Raw genomic sequence first — 13,890 nt, forward strand, 5'->3', positions numbered from 1 at the left:
ATAACCACCAAAATGCAATAAATTCATTAACTTGAAAGAATCTGCCTTGTCAGTCAGACTTGGGAAGAAGATTATTTGATTACAGATATTTAAGGCCTAAAGTTTGCTTTCAAGATAATACAGTTTCCTATCAGTATCTCTTATCTAAAGGCAACACTTAGCAGTAATTGCTGTTGCATTGTTAAGGGTTACACTGTAAATAAATACAAAGGTCTTTACAGTTAAACCTTATTACCTCGCTTTTGAGGGGCGCTTCCCTTCCAAAGCAATAATCTAATATTCAGAAAACACCTTCAGCAGATGGAATGAACCGGGGGAGGTGGTCATTTTATAACGTTGGCTTAAAATATGTTTATTTAAGTATCGCATACTCTTTGCTTTTTCGTGCTAGTACCTGTACAGAGATTAGCGGCCTTATTTATATTTATATTTATTTGTTTGCCGAGTTGGGTGAGAGAAACGCAAATGCTCCATCGTCCGGTTATGGGAAGGCTGAAGCGAAGGACGAGCAAAGCTGAACGCCTTCGCTCCGGGGGGCCCGTTTTAATCGCAACTCCCCGTTTTTCACCAGTAAAAGGAAATAAAATGTTACCTATTCCCGGTCGGGCTCACCTTCTGCTCCCCGCCGTCCCTCTCCCGGTACCGGGGGGGGGGGGGGGGGGGGGGGCAGCTGAGCTGGCGGCTCCTGCCTCCCCTCTCCCTGCGACCGGGGTTGCCGGGCCGGGGGCACGGCGGGGCTTTCGCCGCTTCCCTGCTTCGCTCCCCGTCCTCGGAAAGGGGAGTCCCGGCGGCGGCAGCTCCCTCTGCCCCCGGCAGCCGGGCTTGCCACAGAGGTGGCTGCATAGTAACGCCATTCCCGCCCCCCCCCCCCGCCCCACTCCCCCGTATTTAAAATAAAAATTAAAAAAGGGAAAGGGTAGAGAGGCGATTGCATGTGCTATTTGCCTGTTATTTTTGTTGCGATCAGGCGCCGGCTTTCCTGTATTTTGGGTTTTCTCAGCGGTCTCCAGCGGTGGGGTGTTTGTGGCGAAAATAAATAGGAGGGAAAGAAGCCGTTCTTAGCTCGGTTTGTTTAATCACCCGTTGCATTGTCAGTGCTGCTGCTCGATTAGGGGAGCTGGGGCGGGGGGGGGCTGTGCGGACCTGGAACAAGTGCCGTGTATAATTACTGCTAATGCCCCGGGCCGCCCCGGGGCGGCCCGCTGCCCTCCGCGGCCCCGGCACCGCGGGACGGCCGCGCAACTTGCGCTCCCCGCGGCCCTGGCTGCAAAAAGGGGCGGGCGGAGAGGGCTCGCCTGGTTGGGGGACGGCTCGCAGTCAGGGAGGGGGGCAAAGGGAAAAGTCCCACTCGGCCACCAGGTAGGTCGTGCTGGGATCCTCTGCCTCAGGAGGGGATCCCTTTCCTGAAGTGACGTGCGCGGTCGCGGCAGAGGTCACCTCCCGGTTCTCAGTGCAACGGGCTGGCTCACCGCACACGCGTGCTCCGGCTTGGGTTCTTTTTTAAAAAAATTATTATCAATTTTTTTCTCCCCCTCCGCACAGAAATGGTTCACAACGAAAATAACATTACCGGTGCTGAGGGTCCCCCCTGTAGGCAGTGAATCGTGCGGGATTGGCAGCGGGAAGCGCCCCCCCCCCCCCTTCCCCGGCGCACAGGCCGCTACCGCGGGGTCCCTGCGTGGGGTCCGTGCGCGGGGCTGCGCGGAGGTGGGCCGGCCGTGCCGCTGGGCCAGGGCCTCCGGCGTGAGACGTTGCTAGTGCTGCTGCTGCTGGGGAGCGTGGGGAAGGCCCGGCGGGTTTGCTAGAAACCTTCCTGGGCTGGGGCAGAGCGGGGGCGTCCGCCTGCGGGCAGCGCTCCTGCCTGTAAGGCCCGAACTGCGGGCAGCGTGGCCCAGCGACCCTTGTCGCCCGTGTGCTTCCCTCCCCTCGAGAGCAGAAGGCAAAGGCGAGCGTCCCTTCTGACCTGTGATTGTCTCCCAGCAGAACTGGGCCTGCCCTGAACGCCAAAAGAGATGCGGTCCGACCCTGCGTGGAGGTGGGCACGGGACGTGCGCCCAGGCAGCAGCTGCAAGGTGCCTCTGTCAGGCCTCTGCGTCTTTGGTGGCAGCCCGTACAGCGAGTGGGGACGCTCGGCCCCAGCCTTGCCTGCAGAGCGGTCCAGTAGGTGCCAGGTTAGCACAGCGCTTTGTGTTGTATTTTTAGCTCAAGCTGAGTTTTTTTCAAAACTATTGCTTTGCTTTTCATCTAGGAAAAAAACTTACTTTTTTTTATTATTATTATTCATTTGAGGGACCATTCTGTTTCGCTGGTTCTGGTTGTTTCTTACTTGTCTTGGCTCATCTGTCACTTAAACTGAGGAAAACTTGGAGAAGAAGAATATTCTCCCTTCTAAGTTTTCTCCTCAGAATTTCTTCTTAAAGCAATTACCATTCATATTATGTTCTGCAAAGGTCATAACCAAAAATAGCAGAGAAGTGCATGTAAATAGTTGAGAGGACATGGATTAAAAACCCTTCCCTACCTCCCTCAGGCCAGGTCAGATGGAGAATGTGGCAAGACTGTGTTGTGGATGGAGCCATTAGGGGAATGTTCCCAAACCGGCATTTTACAGTATCTGGGGCCCTTTCTGAAAGCCACGAAGTTTGGGAAAGGCGCGTCGAAGCTAGCACGGGAATATTTTCATAGTCAGGCTTAACTTCGTAACGCTATCGGTAACCCTGGGGTTGCAGCGTATTGACCAGCCGGCTGTCCTCTGCCCTCGTCTCCCAAAAAATACACTGCTGGAGCGGGGCGAGCTTATGGCTTCGCTCTGGGCTCTGGAGGTTTGCTTGCACATTGCGGGTGAGCCGCAAAGGGCGCACGCAAAGGCCGGTGCGGGTTTTGCGGGAGGCAGTGTGATGCGGTCGCGCACGGTCGGGGGCTGAGCGTGTCTCATGTGAAGATGAGCGTGAGGTAAGAACGCGCAGTCTTTATTACGTCGTCTTGATTGCGTAGGCAAAAGCGTGCAGTGCCGAGGCGCGCACATGGCTCCGCCGCGCAGAGGCAGGTACGGGAGTGCTGCGGTGCGGCTCCCCCCAGCCCCTTCCCAAAATCACCCGTTTCAACAGCAACCGCTAATTGAACATTAGCTTTCAATTAATTTCGCTTGTAAAGTAATTTAAACCCCTCGGCGTGGTCAGTCCTTTTTGATCCGGTTCCCTGCGCTGGGGCCGGGCACGTTGGCTAAATGCTTCCGTCATTTTAAGATGCGCGGGTGGGTTTTTGGGGGGAGGAGGGATGAGGGGGGGCGGCGGTGGGCGCCGTCGGGGTACCCGAGGCCGAGCTGCGGCTGCGCGGGGGCGCAGGTGGTGCGCGCAGCGGGGGCAGCGCGGAGGGCGAGCACAGATTTACGCGGCAAGCTGCGCAAGAAGAGCTCCGCGTCGACGTAGCGGGCCTAAAGTGTGGCGTAAGGGAGCTGCTCGGTGCTCCCCTGGGACGTGCATGGGTTTCGATCCGCCGGCATCTCGCACGCAAGCTCACGGGCTGGGAGGATGCCACTTACCCTTCCGTGTGGGTTTTGGTTTTTTGTTGTTACCCCCCCCCCCGCCTTTTTTTTTTTCCTTTTCCCTTCTGCCTCGCCTCCCCGGCGGTTTGTCTGTGTTGTGAATCCGCCGCGAAGGTGGTGCGGTGCCGCGGTGAACGTAGCCCTCCTGGTTTAATTACGCTGGGGCTCATAAAGCCATTCGCTTCTTTCCAAAGTAATAAACAAACGTCGCGTTAGGTCAAGATTGATGGTGTCCATGCAATAAAAACGGGCCAGGTCAGGAAGGAATAAAATTCAATCAGAGCTCGCGGAATCATTTTTCAGGGGACAGAAAGACAGAAAAGGAGACGGGGGTCAAGGGAGACGATGTCGCCATTCACAACACACCAGCCGGGAGGGAGGAGGGCGAGGGTTAACGAGCGATTGTTTTTTATCAAGCGGAGCCTAATTGAACGAAACAATAGCCGCATCGGCGGGGGAGGGCTGGCTCCTTGCGCCGGGGAGTCTCTGCGGGGCCGGGCTGAACCCCCCCCCCCCGGCGCTGCGGAGCGCGGGCGGGCACCGGGGACCCCTCGCAGCAATGCTGCACTCCCCCTCTTCCCCCCCCTTAAAACTTTACCCACGCACCTGGGGCAACGGGCAGGTCTCCTTGTCCTGGCCCAGGGACTGGCAGTGCAGACAGCGGTAGCAAACGGCCGGGTGCTTAGGGGAGGAGAGCGGGACCCCCTCATTTCGGAAGAAGGCGTCCTAAAAGGCCTGCCTGGAAGGTCGGAGAAGTAAGCCCCAGCTCTCCCGAGGGTCGCTCCGGCTAGTCCGGCAGGAGCAGGGACCCTCGGTGTCAGTTGCAGCTACGGCCTCTCCCCTTGGGTTTAGCTTGGTGGGAAGGCTGCTGGCGTCCCAGAGATTTGGGAAGCGGCTGCTGCGGAGGTGGTCTATTTGCTGGACACCCGACGGGCGGTGGGTGCCGGCCCAGCTCTGCCGGAGGGTGCCCGGGCACGGCGGAACTGGGCCCTCGGGGGGCCGCGGGATGCAAGGGAGGAGGAGGTGGCAGCACAGCCCCCCCCCAGGGAAGCCCCTGCGGTCCCAGGGGCTCGTTTTCGACCTGTCCCTGTTTCGCCAGCCCGCCGAGCGTTTTGTGCTGCGCGGGCCGGGGAAGCGGCCGGCAAACGCTCCCTCCCTCCGTTGAGCCGGCAGGGTGTTGGGGGGGGGATTTCTCCCTCACCCCCCCCGAGCAAACACATCTGTTGCACGCACCTCTGCGACCTTCTAGGCCCGCGACTTGCGCCTTGCTTGGTACGTGTGTGCCGCAAAGGAGTCGCTATTAAAAAGCATTGGGATGGGGGTGAAGACGGCCCGGGCTACCGGTGAGAGCTCACAAGCTCTCCAGCTGAATGGGAATTGGGTAGTCGGCAATTTTTTTGCCCCCTAAATAAACACAGCTTGAAACGACTTGGGTGGGCAGAAGGGAACAATTTGTGAGCCAGAGAGCAAGTGAGCTGGGCAGGCAGCCGGCCCGCGACTTACCTGCTGGAGACTTTCACCTGACCTTTAGGTGTCAGGGGACTTGGTTGTGCAGTGTATTACCCCACATTCGGGTCAGCTGCTCTAGGCAGCGTTCAGCAGAATTAAAACGACAACAATGAAACCCCCAAACTGGAATCCTCCCTCTCTTCCAGCCCCCATCACCTCTGGGGAGAATGCAGGAAAACCAACACATTTAGAACCATTAACTCTTAAAATAGCTGAATTTCCTCCAGTAGAAAAAACGCAAATTATTACACTCGTGAGTTCAAGATATTTATATATTATATGAATCGATGAATAAACAGGTCATATCGCTACAGCCGCGGTCCCTCGGAAGGCAAGCGCTCGGTTTAGAAGAAACACCATAGCCGTTTTCCCCCCACCGTTCCTGGAATTTATTTACTTGCCAGAACATTTGAGCGGCCGAGTTTAATTTTTTTTTTTAAATAAATATTTGAAATAGGGAAAAAGAAGAATGTTTTCCATTGAACGATAATGTAAAAGTACTGATAATATCGTCCAGAGCAGAAGAGAATTGTTTAAACAATGTCGGTGCTTGCAAGATTGCCCAGTATAAATACATTCGCGCTGCCTTTTTGACGCGAGTTTCTCCTGGAACTCTTTTTCTGTGTACGTGTGTGTGTGTGTGTAGATACGTATTTCCCCGCTCCGACTGTGGGAAAGAGGTCTGCAGCTGCAGGCTAGCGGAGGGGCACCCCGCCCTGGGACGGGGGTCCCGGCGCTGCCCGGCGGGCAGGAGGAGCCGGGCGCTCACCCCCCTCGCCTCTGCCAGCGAGGAGCTGCTCGCCCTTCTCCCTTAGCCAGGATTTATGGAAGTGCTCGCGGCCAGCGCTTCTAACCTCGCCTCTCAAGGAGGGGATGGATTTAAACCCGAATAACGAATTGCAGAAAAATTACGGTTTTCTCCCGATGCCATTCCCCGCCCCCCCCAAGCGCTCCGCCTGGGGGGGGACGATACACGGAGCGCGGAATGAACCGGTGCGAGCTCATTAGCAAAGCAAAGGTTGCAATTAGCGTCTGCTGCTGCGAACCGACCTCTCCCCCGCCCGCCTCCCCTAGCCCCCATCACCAAATAATTGCAAAGTATCTGTTGATGTTTTTCTTCCACCCGTCAAAACGTTGGAGCTCTGCCTGCTCCAGCGCTCCTTTCTGGGTTTGTTGTGTCTGGAGACAATGCTCCGCCAGCGAACTATCAGAGGTGAAGGGGGGACACAAGGGGAGGCGGGGAGCGCAGCCCTGCGAGCCGGCTGGGGGCCTCCCCCCCTCCCCGCAAACCTGCCGCCCCGAGGCCGCGGGGGGGGGGGAGCGGTGGGAGCGGTGACCCCCGGCTGGCGAGGCCGGTTCCCCGGTCCCCCTCTCCCCGCGCTGCCCCGGGGCAGCCCCCTGCCCGCCTTCCCGGCCGGGCGAGGAGAGGGAGGGAAGAGGATGTGACCCTCACGTCCGTCCATCCGTCCGCCCGGGGGGGACGCGGCTGCTTTACGTGCAAGGGGCCGGAGGGGGACCGGAGGGGGGAGGCGGGGGACTCCTTCGCTCCCCCCAACTGACACCTAGATTTTACTTTTCGAAATGCATTTCGGAGAGCAATCGATCCGTCTCCGTGCGCGACCAGCGCTGGCCGCGGAGCCATTTCCCACCACTTACCCACCCCGGCGGGTGCGTGCCCGAGTCGCGGGCCTGTTCCCTCCTCAGCCCCCCTCCTTTGCTTTTAACCTTCAGGCTGACGCTGCGAGCAGGAGGTGTATTTTTAGATGGCGCTGGCGGTTTTGCTCCGCGACCCCGAGGAAACCCCCGTCGCTTTGTCTGACCGGCCTTCCGCATCGGGCCCGGCGAGGAGGGCGGCGGGCGGGCGGGCGGGCTGCGCCGCCGGCGGGCCCCGGGGCAGGGCCGACCCCCCCCTTGCTGAGGTGGCAGGGGCTTGTGCTCCTGCGGGGCGAGCCCACCGCAGGCCTCCGCCACGCCGCTTTGCTCCCTGCGGGGAATTTTTGCAGCCCACGAGTGGCCGGTGGTCCCGAGCGTCCCTGAAAGGCCTCGGGAGAGGGGAAAAAATAATAAATGACAAAAAAAAAAAAAAAGGCTTTCGTGGCAGTTTTACCTTTGGCAAGGCAGGCTCCGGGGGAAGGGCAGCGGCCCGCACGGCGGAGGCGAGGGGCTGAGTTACGGCGGCGGCGGCGCTGACAGGCGGCGGGCGCAGGGGAGCGAGCCCGGCCTTAGCTGCTCGTAACTCCCGCCGCGGCGGAGCGGGGAGCAGCGGGCAGGGCCGGGCCGGCTCTCCCGAGCGGGCCCCAGCCCTCCGCAACCCGCTGGGCAGGAGCTGGGCCCGCTCTCCTCTCCCTGCCCGCCTGACACCCCCCGCCTCGCTCCTTCCGACGGGGCGCACGCCCGGGCAGCCCCCACCACTCAGCGCTGCCATTACTATCCCGTTTCTTCCCGTAGTAGCGGCGTAGGGTAACCCTCTCCGCTTCCCAAGAGGCGGTGGGACAGGCTGCCCCGGGCGGCCCCCCCCACCCCCCCGGCAGGCTCCCGGGTCCGCGCTCCCCTCCCCGGCCCCTGGCAGGCAGGGCGACCGCCCGCTGGCGCCGGCGAGCCACCGGCCTTTTTCCCTGCCGGTGCTGCCGCTCCGCAGCCGGCAGAACCGGGCTGAGCCTTTCTCGGCCGTGCCGGGGAGCAAAAGCAAAACCCACTTTGCCGTTTGCTTTGTTCGCGGCTGCCGGTGGGACGCTCGTGAAAGGCGCGGGAGACTGGGGGCATGCTCGGTTATTTACTGCTGGAGCTGCCCTTTTAAATTAACGAAGCTGTAGTGAGCGCAGATGAGACGTGGGACTGGCAGAGGGGGGACGTGTCTTTCCGTACCTGCACGCGCAAAACGCTTGATATACCCATTAAACGGAGGTACAGAACGTTAGTCTGTAACTGGTGTATTAGCGACATGTATGGATATCATCTACCTAAATAGCCGCATGTTGTTGGGGTTTTTTTTAAATTTATTTCGTTTTCAAGAAGCGATCCAGTGGTCATTGCGAAGAGCGGTACTTCAGGAGGAATTAAAAACCGGGCAGGAGGGTGGTGGTGAGGAAACCGAAGAGCAGTTCAGACCTTTGCCAAATTGTAAAAAGCAGCGGGGCAGTGCTGGGACGGACGTTTTGGCCTGTCACGACCAGTAGCTTTTTTTTTTTTTTTTTTTTTACAAAAGCAGCAAAAAGACATCCAGCCCAAGGTCACCGCGGAGGGACCGCTTGGTCTAGAACCAATTTTTGCCTTCTCATGCCTTCCCCCGCTCGCTCCCCAATATAGAGCCCGAAAACAGAGAATAAAAACTCTTCTCTTGAATGCGCCACAGTTAGGGATGCCAAAGAAAAAAACCCTGAGGTCGAAGGAAAACTGGCAGCTTATGTAAAGGTTCCCAGCCCTCTGCAGAGATGTGTGAACTAATACTCAGATGTACCGGCGAGCCTCCCAGTGAATCACTGTAAGCAAAAAATAGTTCCCAGCAATACAAAAATACCTTGTCATAAAAGCGCTTTAATACTTTTTATTTTCTTTTTTTTTTAATTACGTGCGCCACCAAAGATCCGCCACCCGCAGCCTCTGACCGCTTGTCCCAGGCGCTGCAAAGGGGGCAGCCCTCGGGGCGGCTGCGGGGGGGGGCACCGCTGGGCACGGGGGGACCCCCTCGGCCGTGGGGCCGTGCGGCGGCTCGCGGAGCAGAGCCGCAGCCGCGCTGCCGGGCGCGGGTGGGTGCCCGCGGCACGGGGGGGGGGGGGGGGGGGGGCGCGTAGTGCCGGGGCTGTCTAGCGGACCCGCGCGGTGTGAAGGCTGCGGGGGAGGACAGCTAATGCGAAGGACACGCACCCACGGGGAGGGGGTTTATTGTTATTTTACTCTAAAAAAAGGCGCAGCCGCGGAGTCGTACCCGTTCGAGGGCAAAAGCAACCCAGCAGGCTTTGTATAAATATACCCACGCGGGGAGGCGTACACGCGGGGGTGAGTGGGGAGCTGCGGGCCTCCTCACGGACGGGGCGTCCGCGCCCCGCTCGGCCTTGCGATGTGCCGGATGCGCCGCGGAGACCGTGCGTGGGGGCTGGGAGAGGCCCCCCCCCCCCCCCCCGCGTGGGGCGCTGCCTGGAGCGAGTGCACCGGGGACATCTCTCCCCCCTCCTCTCCACCCTGCGAGGGCGCGTACTCCGTGCACCTGTAGGAAGGGATCCCAAGCAGCGGCCGGGCTCCCGCGGGGACAGCCCCGGAGGAAGCGGCGGCTCCGGCTGCCCGGGCGCGCCCCGCTCCGCGCCCCCCCGCGCCCCGCTCCGCGCCCCTCCGCGCAGCACGTTTTCCACTACACCCCTGGCCGCTGCCCGCCTTTCACGCCAGGCGCACAAAAAGCCCTCCACGCAGGCTGCTCCCGAGCCCCCTCCCGTCTCCCCCCGCACCGCTTCCATCGCGAAACGGCCCCCAGCTCCATGCCCAGCCCCCCCCAACCCATCGCCCTCCCTTTTACAGGGGTGTACCCCCCTCCAATACGAAGTCAAAAAAGCAAGAGGTGCGCTCAGAGGTCTATCTCCCCCCCCCCCCCCCGCTCATTTCAAGGCATAAAGCTAAAACGATGGGAGTAATTGGTGGGTGGAAGATCCTAAACCAACGGGAAATGTATGGGCTCGACGACCTCTGGATAACCCGGGTACCTTGGCACGAAAAGTGCAAAAATATTTACTCACCTTGAAGTTTCTATTTTTTTTTAAGCTTTTTTATTTATTTTGTTTTTATTTCTTAAGTCATCTTTTGAGATGGTTCAAGCTCCCGTCTGAGGTCTAATTATAGTAAGCAGGAAGAGGATGGAAGGGGAATGGGTTGATTCTTGGGGAGGGGGGGGACCGAAAACCAAAACACCCTAAACCCCCAGATTGGGAAGGTGCTGGACGAAAAGGCTTTCTGTGACTCACGCACACTCTGAAATGAAGATCTGAAAAACGCTTACAAGCCCCCTCTGACTGGTTTGAAAGCGATTCCAGCAATTAGGAATTAATTCGGCATGGTCAAAAGGCGATTTCACTGCAAGTTATATCAAGTTATCCAAACTTTCACAGAGTTCAAGTGGTGGAAACGGGCTGCTGGGGTGGAGGTAAGGCTGCAGGAAAGAAAAACAAGGAGTGTTCAGGAAAGGCAGAAGAGGGGAAATCGTGGAGCAAGGGCCGGAGGGATGGCGAGCCCACGTTAGTGCCAGAGGTTTGCTGCTGTTGTTGCTGGAGGAGAGGGGAGGTGGGGGACAGGGGACGCTTTTGTTTTTCAAATGGGAGAAAGTACTAAAAATGCGCTGGAGGTCCTAGGTAATAGAAAGATGAGTTTTAATTAAAAAAAGAAAATCAGTGGGCTTGCTGGCCAATCAGTACTTCAGGTACAGTATGGGGGCTGGGGGGGGAGGTGACCCATCCCCAGTTAATGGCAGGAGCCAGAGTTAGCCCAGGCAGGGCTGACCTTGGGATGATGTGTGGGGTGAGAGGCGCCGGGAGGGTGTGGAGAGTGGAGGGGGGAATAAACCCAGGCTTTAACGCACAGCCAGGCCAGCAATAAAACCATCACGGGGAGGGGTGGCCACCCACCCCGGCCCCAGCAGCTCATGGCAGTGCTGGCTATGGGGTGCACCCCCGGCACGGGTCCCGCGGCGTCTGCTGGGCCCAGGCGGGGCTCAGGCGTTGGGGTTGTTCTTCATGAGCTCCACGTCGGCATCCACCATCTCCCTCACCAGCTCCTGCAAGGAGGGAGAGAGGCAGATGAGGGCCCCAGTGCAGGGGACGAACGGGCAGCACTTCGGGAGCGCCCTGGAGCACGAAGAGCCCCCCCGGCCCCCCGCAGCAGGACAAGGAGGGGATAGGGCTTTGCTGGGCTCTTCCCACCGCAGCCCTGGCCCCAGCCCCGGCGTGTGTGTCGGTGCGGTGCTGCGCACCGGGGGTGCCCGTCACTGCCATGGTGGCTGCTGTCTTCAAAGCAAGAACCCGGGCAGGGTCACTGAAAATGGGATTTCTCTATGTGCCCGAGTCACCCCACACAGAGGTTCCCCCCTCCCTTCCCCTCCCTGTGGACATGAACACCCGGCAGGTACAAAGCACGCCAGAAAGGCCACTCACATCAAACGTGACTCTCGGCTTCCAGTTCAGCTTTTGTCTGGCTTTGGTACAGTCCCCTTGCAGAAAATCCTGCGGAAAAGAAGAGAGAGGTGCTGTGAGAAGCGTCCACCTTCCCCACCTCGATGGCCTCACCGTTGCTTGTGCTTCCCTGTGAGCCGAGCGTGGCCGGGGCCACCATCGGACTCTTCTGAGGACAAAATATTTCTCTTTAAGATGTAATTTTAGTGGAAGCTCATATGCCTATAAATCACCAGGAGGCAGCATCCTTTCACCAGGCTATTTCAGGCCGAAAGAGTTATTCTTTGTTTTTGTGTGCGCGCGGGGTTTGAACTCCAGCCTTATGGCCGTATAATGGTGAACGTTTTATGAGAAGTTGTCATATGTCTTAGTCATGCTATTGAATGAGCTGTTTCAAATTCTTTTTTTCCCCATTTGTTTAAATAATGTAAATCACAGAGCAAACATGACAACTAGTGTCTTTCAAATAAAAACGTGATCACAGACAGATGATGCTGAAAGACTGTTATGAATATGGGTAACCACATGCAACAGTAGTAAACATCCAGCTTTTGAACTCCTACATCTTTTTTTCTATAGTATTTTGAGCATCCACATGGAGACAAAAGTCTTAATATCTCATAAATGAAAAGAAATTATCTCAAAACCATTACAGAAACCAAGACTTTGGTCATATTCACCTCACTGTTCAAGTATTCTTAAAAATGCTACCACACCAAAACAATCCCAGAACCAGTCATCAAAAATAGTGTAATGAAATTAAACAAAGAAAACAGCTCTTTTGACTGCATTTCTAACTGAATGAAAAAAATTACTGCATCTTCCTTTAAAATTCAAATACTGTGTTTAAATAGTTAGCTTTTTCCAACTGTATGTGTTGATTTAATAAAATATCTCATCTCTCCTCACAAGCTTCGTTTCTCTGTAGCAGTAAATACTAAAATTATATCTGTCTAGGCTTAAAGAAAACCAAACAAACCCAACTTTGTTACGGAACAACAAGGCTAAGGCTGATTTCTGCTCTTGCATTTGACTTTATGGTGGTAACACAGCAGGCTGTCCAGAAAAATGCGCGGACTGCCTTTCTTCTCCCTCTTCCACTCTCTGACCAGCGGTGGAGCTAACGAGCATTTTCTGGCTGTAGTTTTTTTAACTACTGCCCGCACACTACATTTTTCAGATGCTATCTTTTGTGCATGTGTGGTTCAGGTCATGTTAACTTCCAAAATCACCTCATCCTGTGCAGTAAAATGTAGGAAATTCTTCTTCATAATTGTGCTCCAGAAAGCTAGACAGCTCGCTTCCAGGAGCAGAGGAAATCCACCAAAGGAAATACTGCACCGAAGAAGGGGATGTGGAACAAACACGTCTGCTGAGACTATTCCAGGCAGCGTTTTTACTAGTTCAGTCTTTAGGCTAAAAACATTTCAGCCTGCCTTCAGAAAAGAGTAAACAGACGGATCAGAACAAAATGATATGAAAATAAAAAATGCCGTGATTTCCTTAAATTAGACTAAATTATTTCCTACTGCAGCCCTATAATGGGCTTTTAGAAACTGCAGCAGACATTTGAGGCCAAGTCATGCAAAACCGCATCAACTTGAGGCATCCCCTGGAGGGTCGTGTGAATATGGAAAAAATCTTGCAAAATCTGGTTTCAAATGGGAAAGGCACCCACTAACTTTGATAAAATTTGGATCAGACCCTAATGTGCTCATGGAGGTACACCTTTTATCTGGAGTTTGGTTTAATTTACATTATATACGTGTGTATATATGTGCCTGGAAACAAGGAAATCCTTCTTAAAATAATAATTTCAGTATAAAACCAGGTACCTTCTATTCAGTCCTAATTCAAGCCATTAGCTGGAAGTGTTTTAATACCACCTAGTTTTAAGTCATAAAAGCCATATCATAAAACTTAGAGTTTCATTTTTATAAATGCTGTGTAAGTAATAATTTTACATCCACAATCTTTATATCCAAAACATCCTTTGAAACCGAGCCTTATCTAGGATACTGGCTTCTCATTTAAAAAAAATGGACTGGTAAGAGCAGAATGAATTGCCATCGCCTGCTGTATGTAGCTGCATTCTGCTTTTGAACAGCTTGGGAGCAGTCTTTTAACTTTCTTGGACAAATGCTTTTTGTTAAAACAGTTTATCTAAAAAAAATACTTTACCTAATTCCAGCCCTTCATTCAAAAACATAAACACTCAGCTGCTGAATAGGCCAAAATAAGGTTGGAGGGAGGTTGCAAATCAGTCGAAGTGAAGTTATTTGCAATGCTGGATTACACATGGAGATAACACAAACAACTAGTGTCCATTTAAGTATTAAACCCCCCGTATTTTTCCTTTAAAACTTCACATGCTTTAACAATGATGCAGTAAAGGTATTATGGCATAATCTGTGAGAAAAAAAAAAAAAAAAGTTTTAATATATATGATAATACAAATTCCCCAGCTGACTTAGGTTAAAAGATTTTAAATGGCTCTCCTGAAGAAGTTTGTGTACTTTTGAGGAACACTACTTTGTAGATAGATTCACTTGGAAATAGCATTATGGACAAAATGTCTCCTAGGCACTTTTTGAAATGTTCTCTTACAGAAGTTACTAGGTACAGAGATCAGATGAAACCATAATGTTAGCACCATATTACATCTAAATTCAAAGTTTGATTGTATTC

At 54.9% G+C, this 13,890-nt stretch overlaps 1 protein-coding gene across 1 annotated transcript in view; it reads right to left on the reverse strand.

The window, feature by feature from the left end:
• Positions 1-10,033: 10,033 nt before the first annotated feature.
• GMDS (GDP-mannose 4,6-dehydratase) overlaps positions 10,034-13,890 on the reverse strand; it is a 429,715-nt gene continuing 425,858 nt past the window's right edge. Inside the window, exons 10-11 of the mRNA XM_052780355.1 lie at positions 11,185-11,253; positions 10,034-10,808 (exon numbers count right to left, since the gene is read on the reverse strand). Coding sequence (XP_052636315.1) covers positions 10,746-10,808; positions 11,185-11,253 — 132 coding nt within the window. The 3' untranslated portion in view covers positions 10,034-10,745. The remainder of the gene's footprint in view (positions 10,809-11,184; positions 11,254-13,890) is intronic.

This window comes from Harpia harpyja, chromosome 1 (genome assembly GCF_026419915.1).
Source record: "Harpia harpyja isolate bHarHar1 chromosome 1, bHarHar1 primary haplotype, whole genome shotgun sequence".
In the NCBI taxonomy this organism is placed as follows: Eukaryota; Metazoa; Chordata; class Aves; order Accipitriformes; family Accipitridae; genus Harpia; species Harpia harpyja.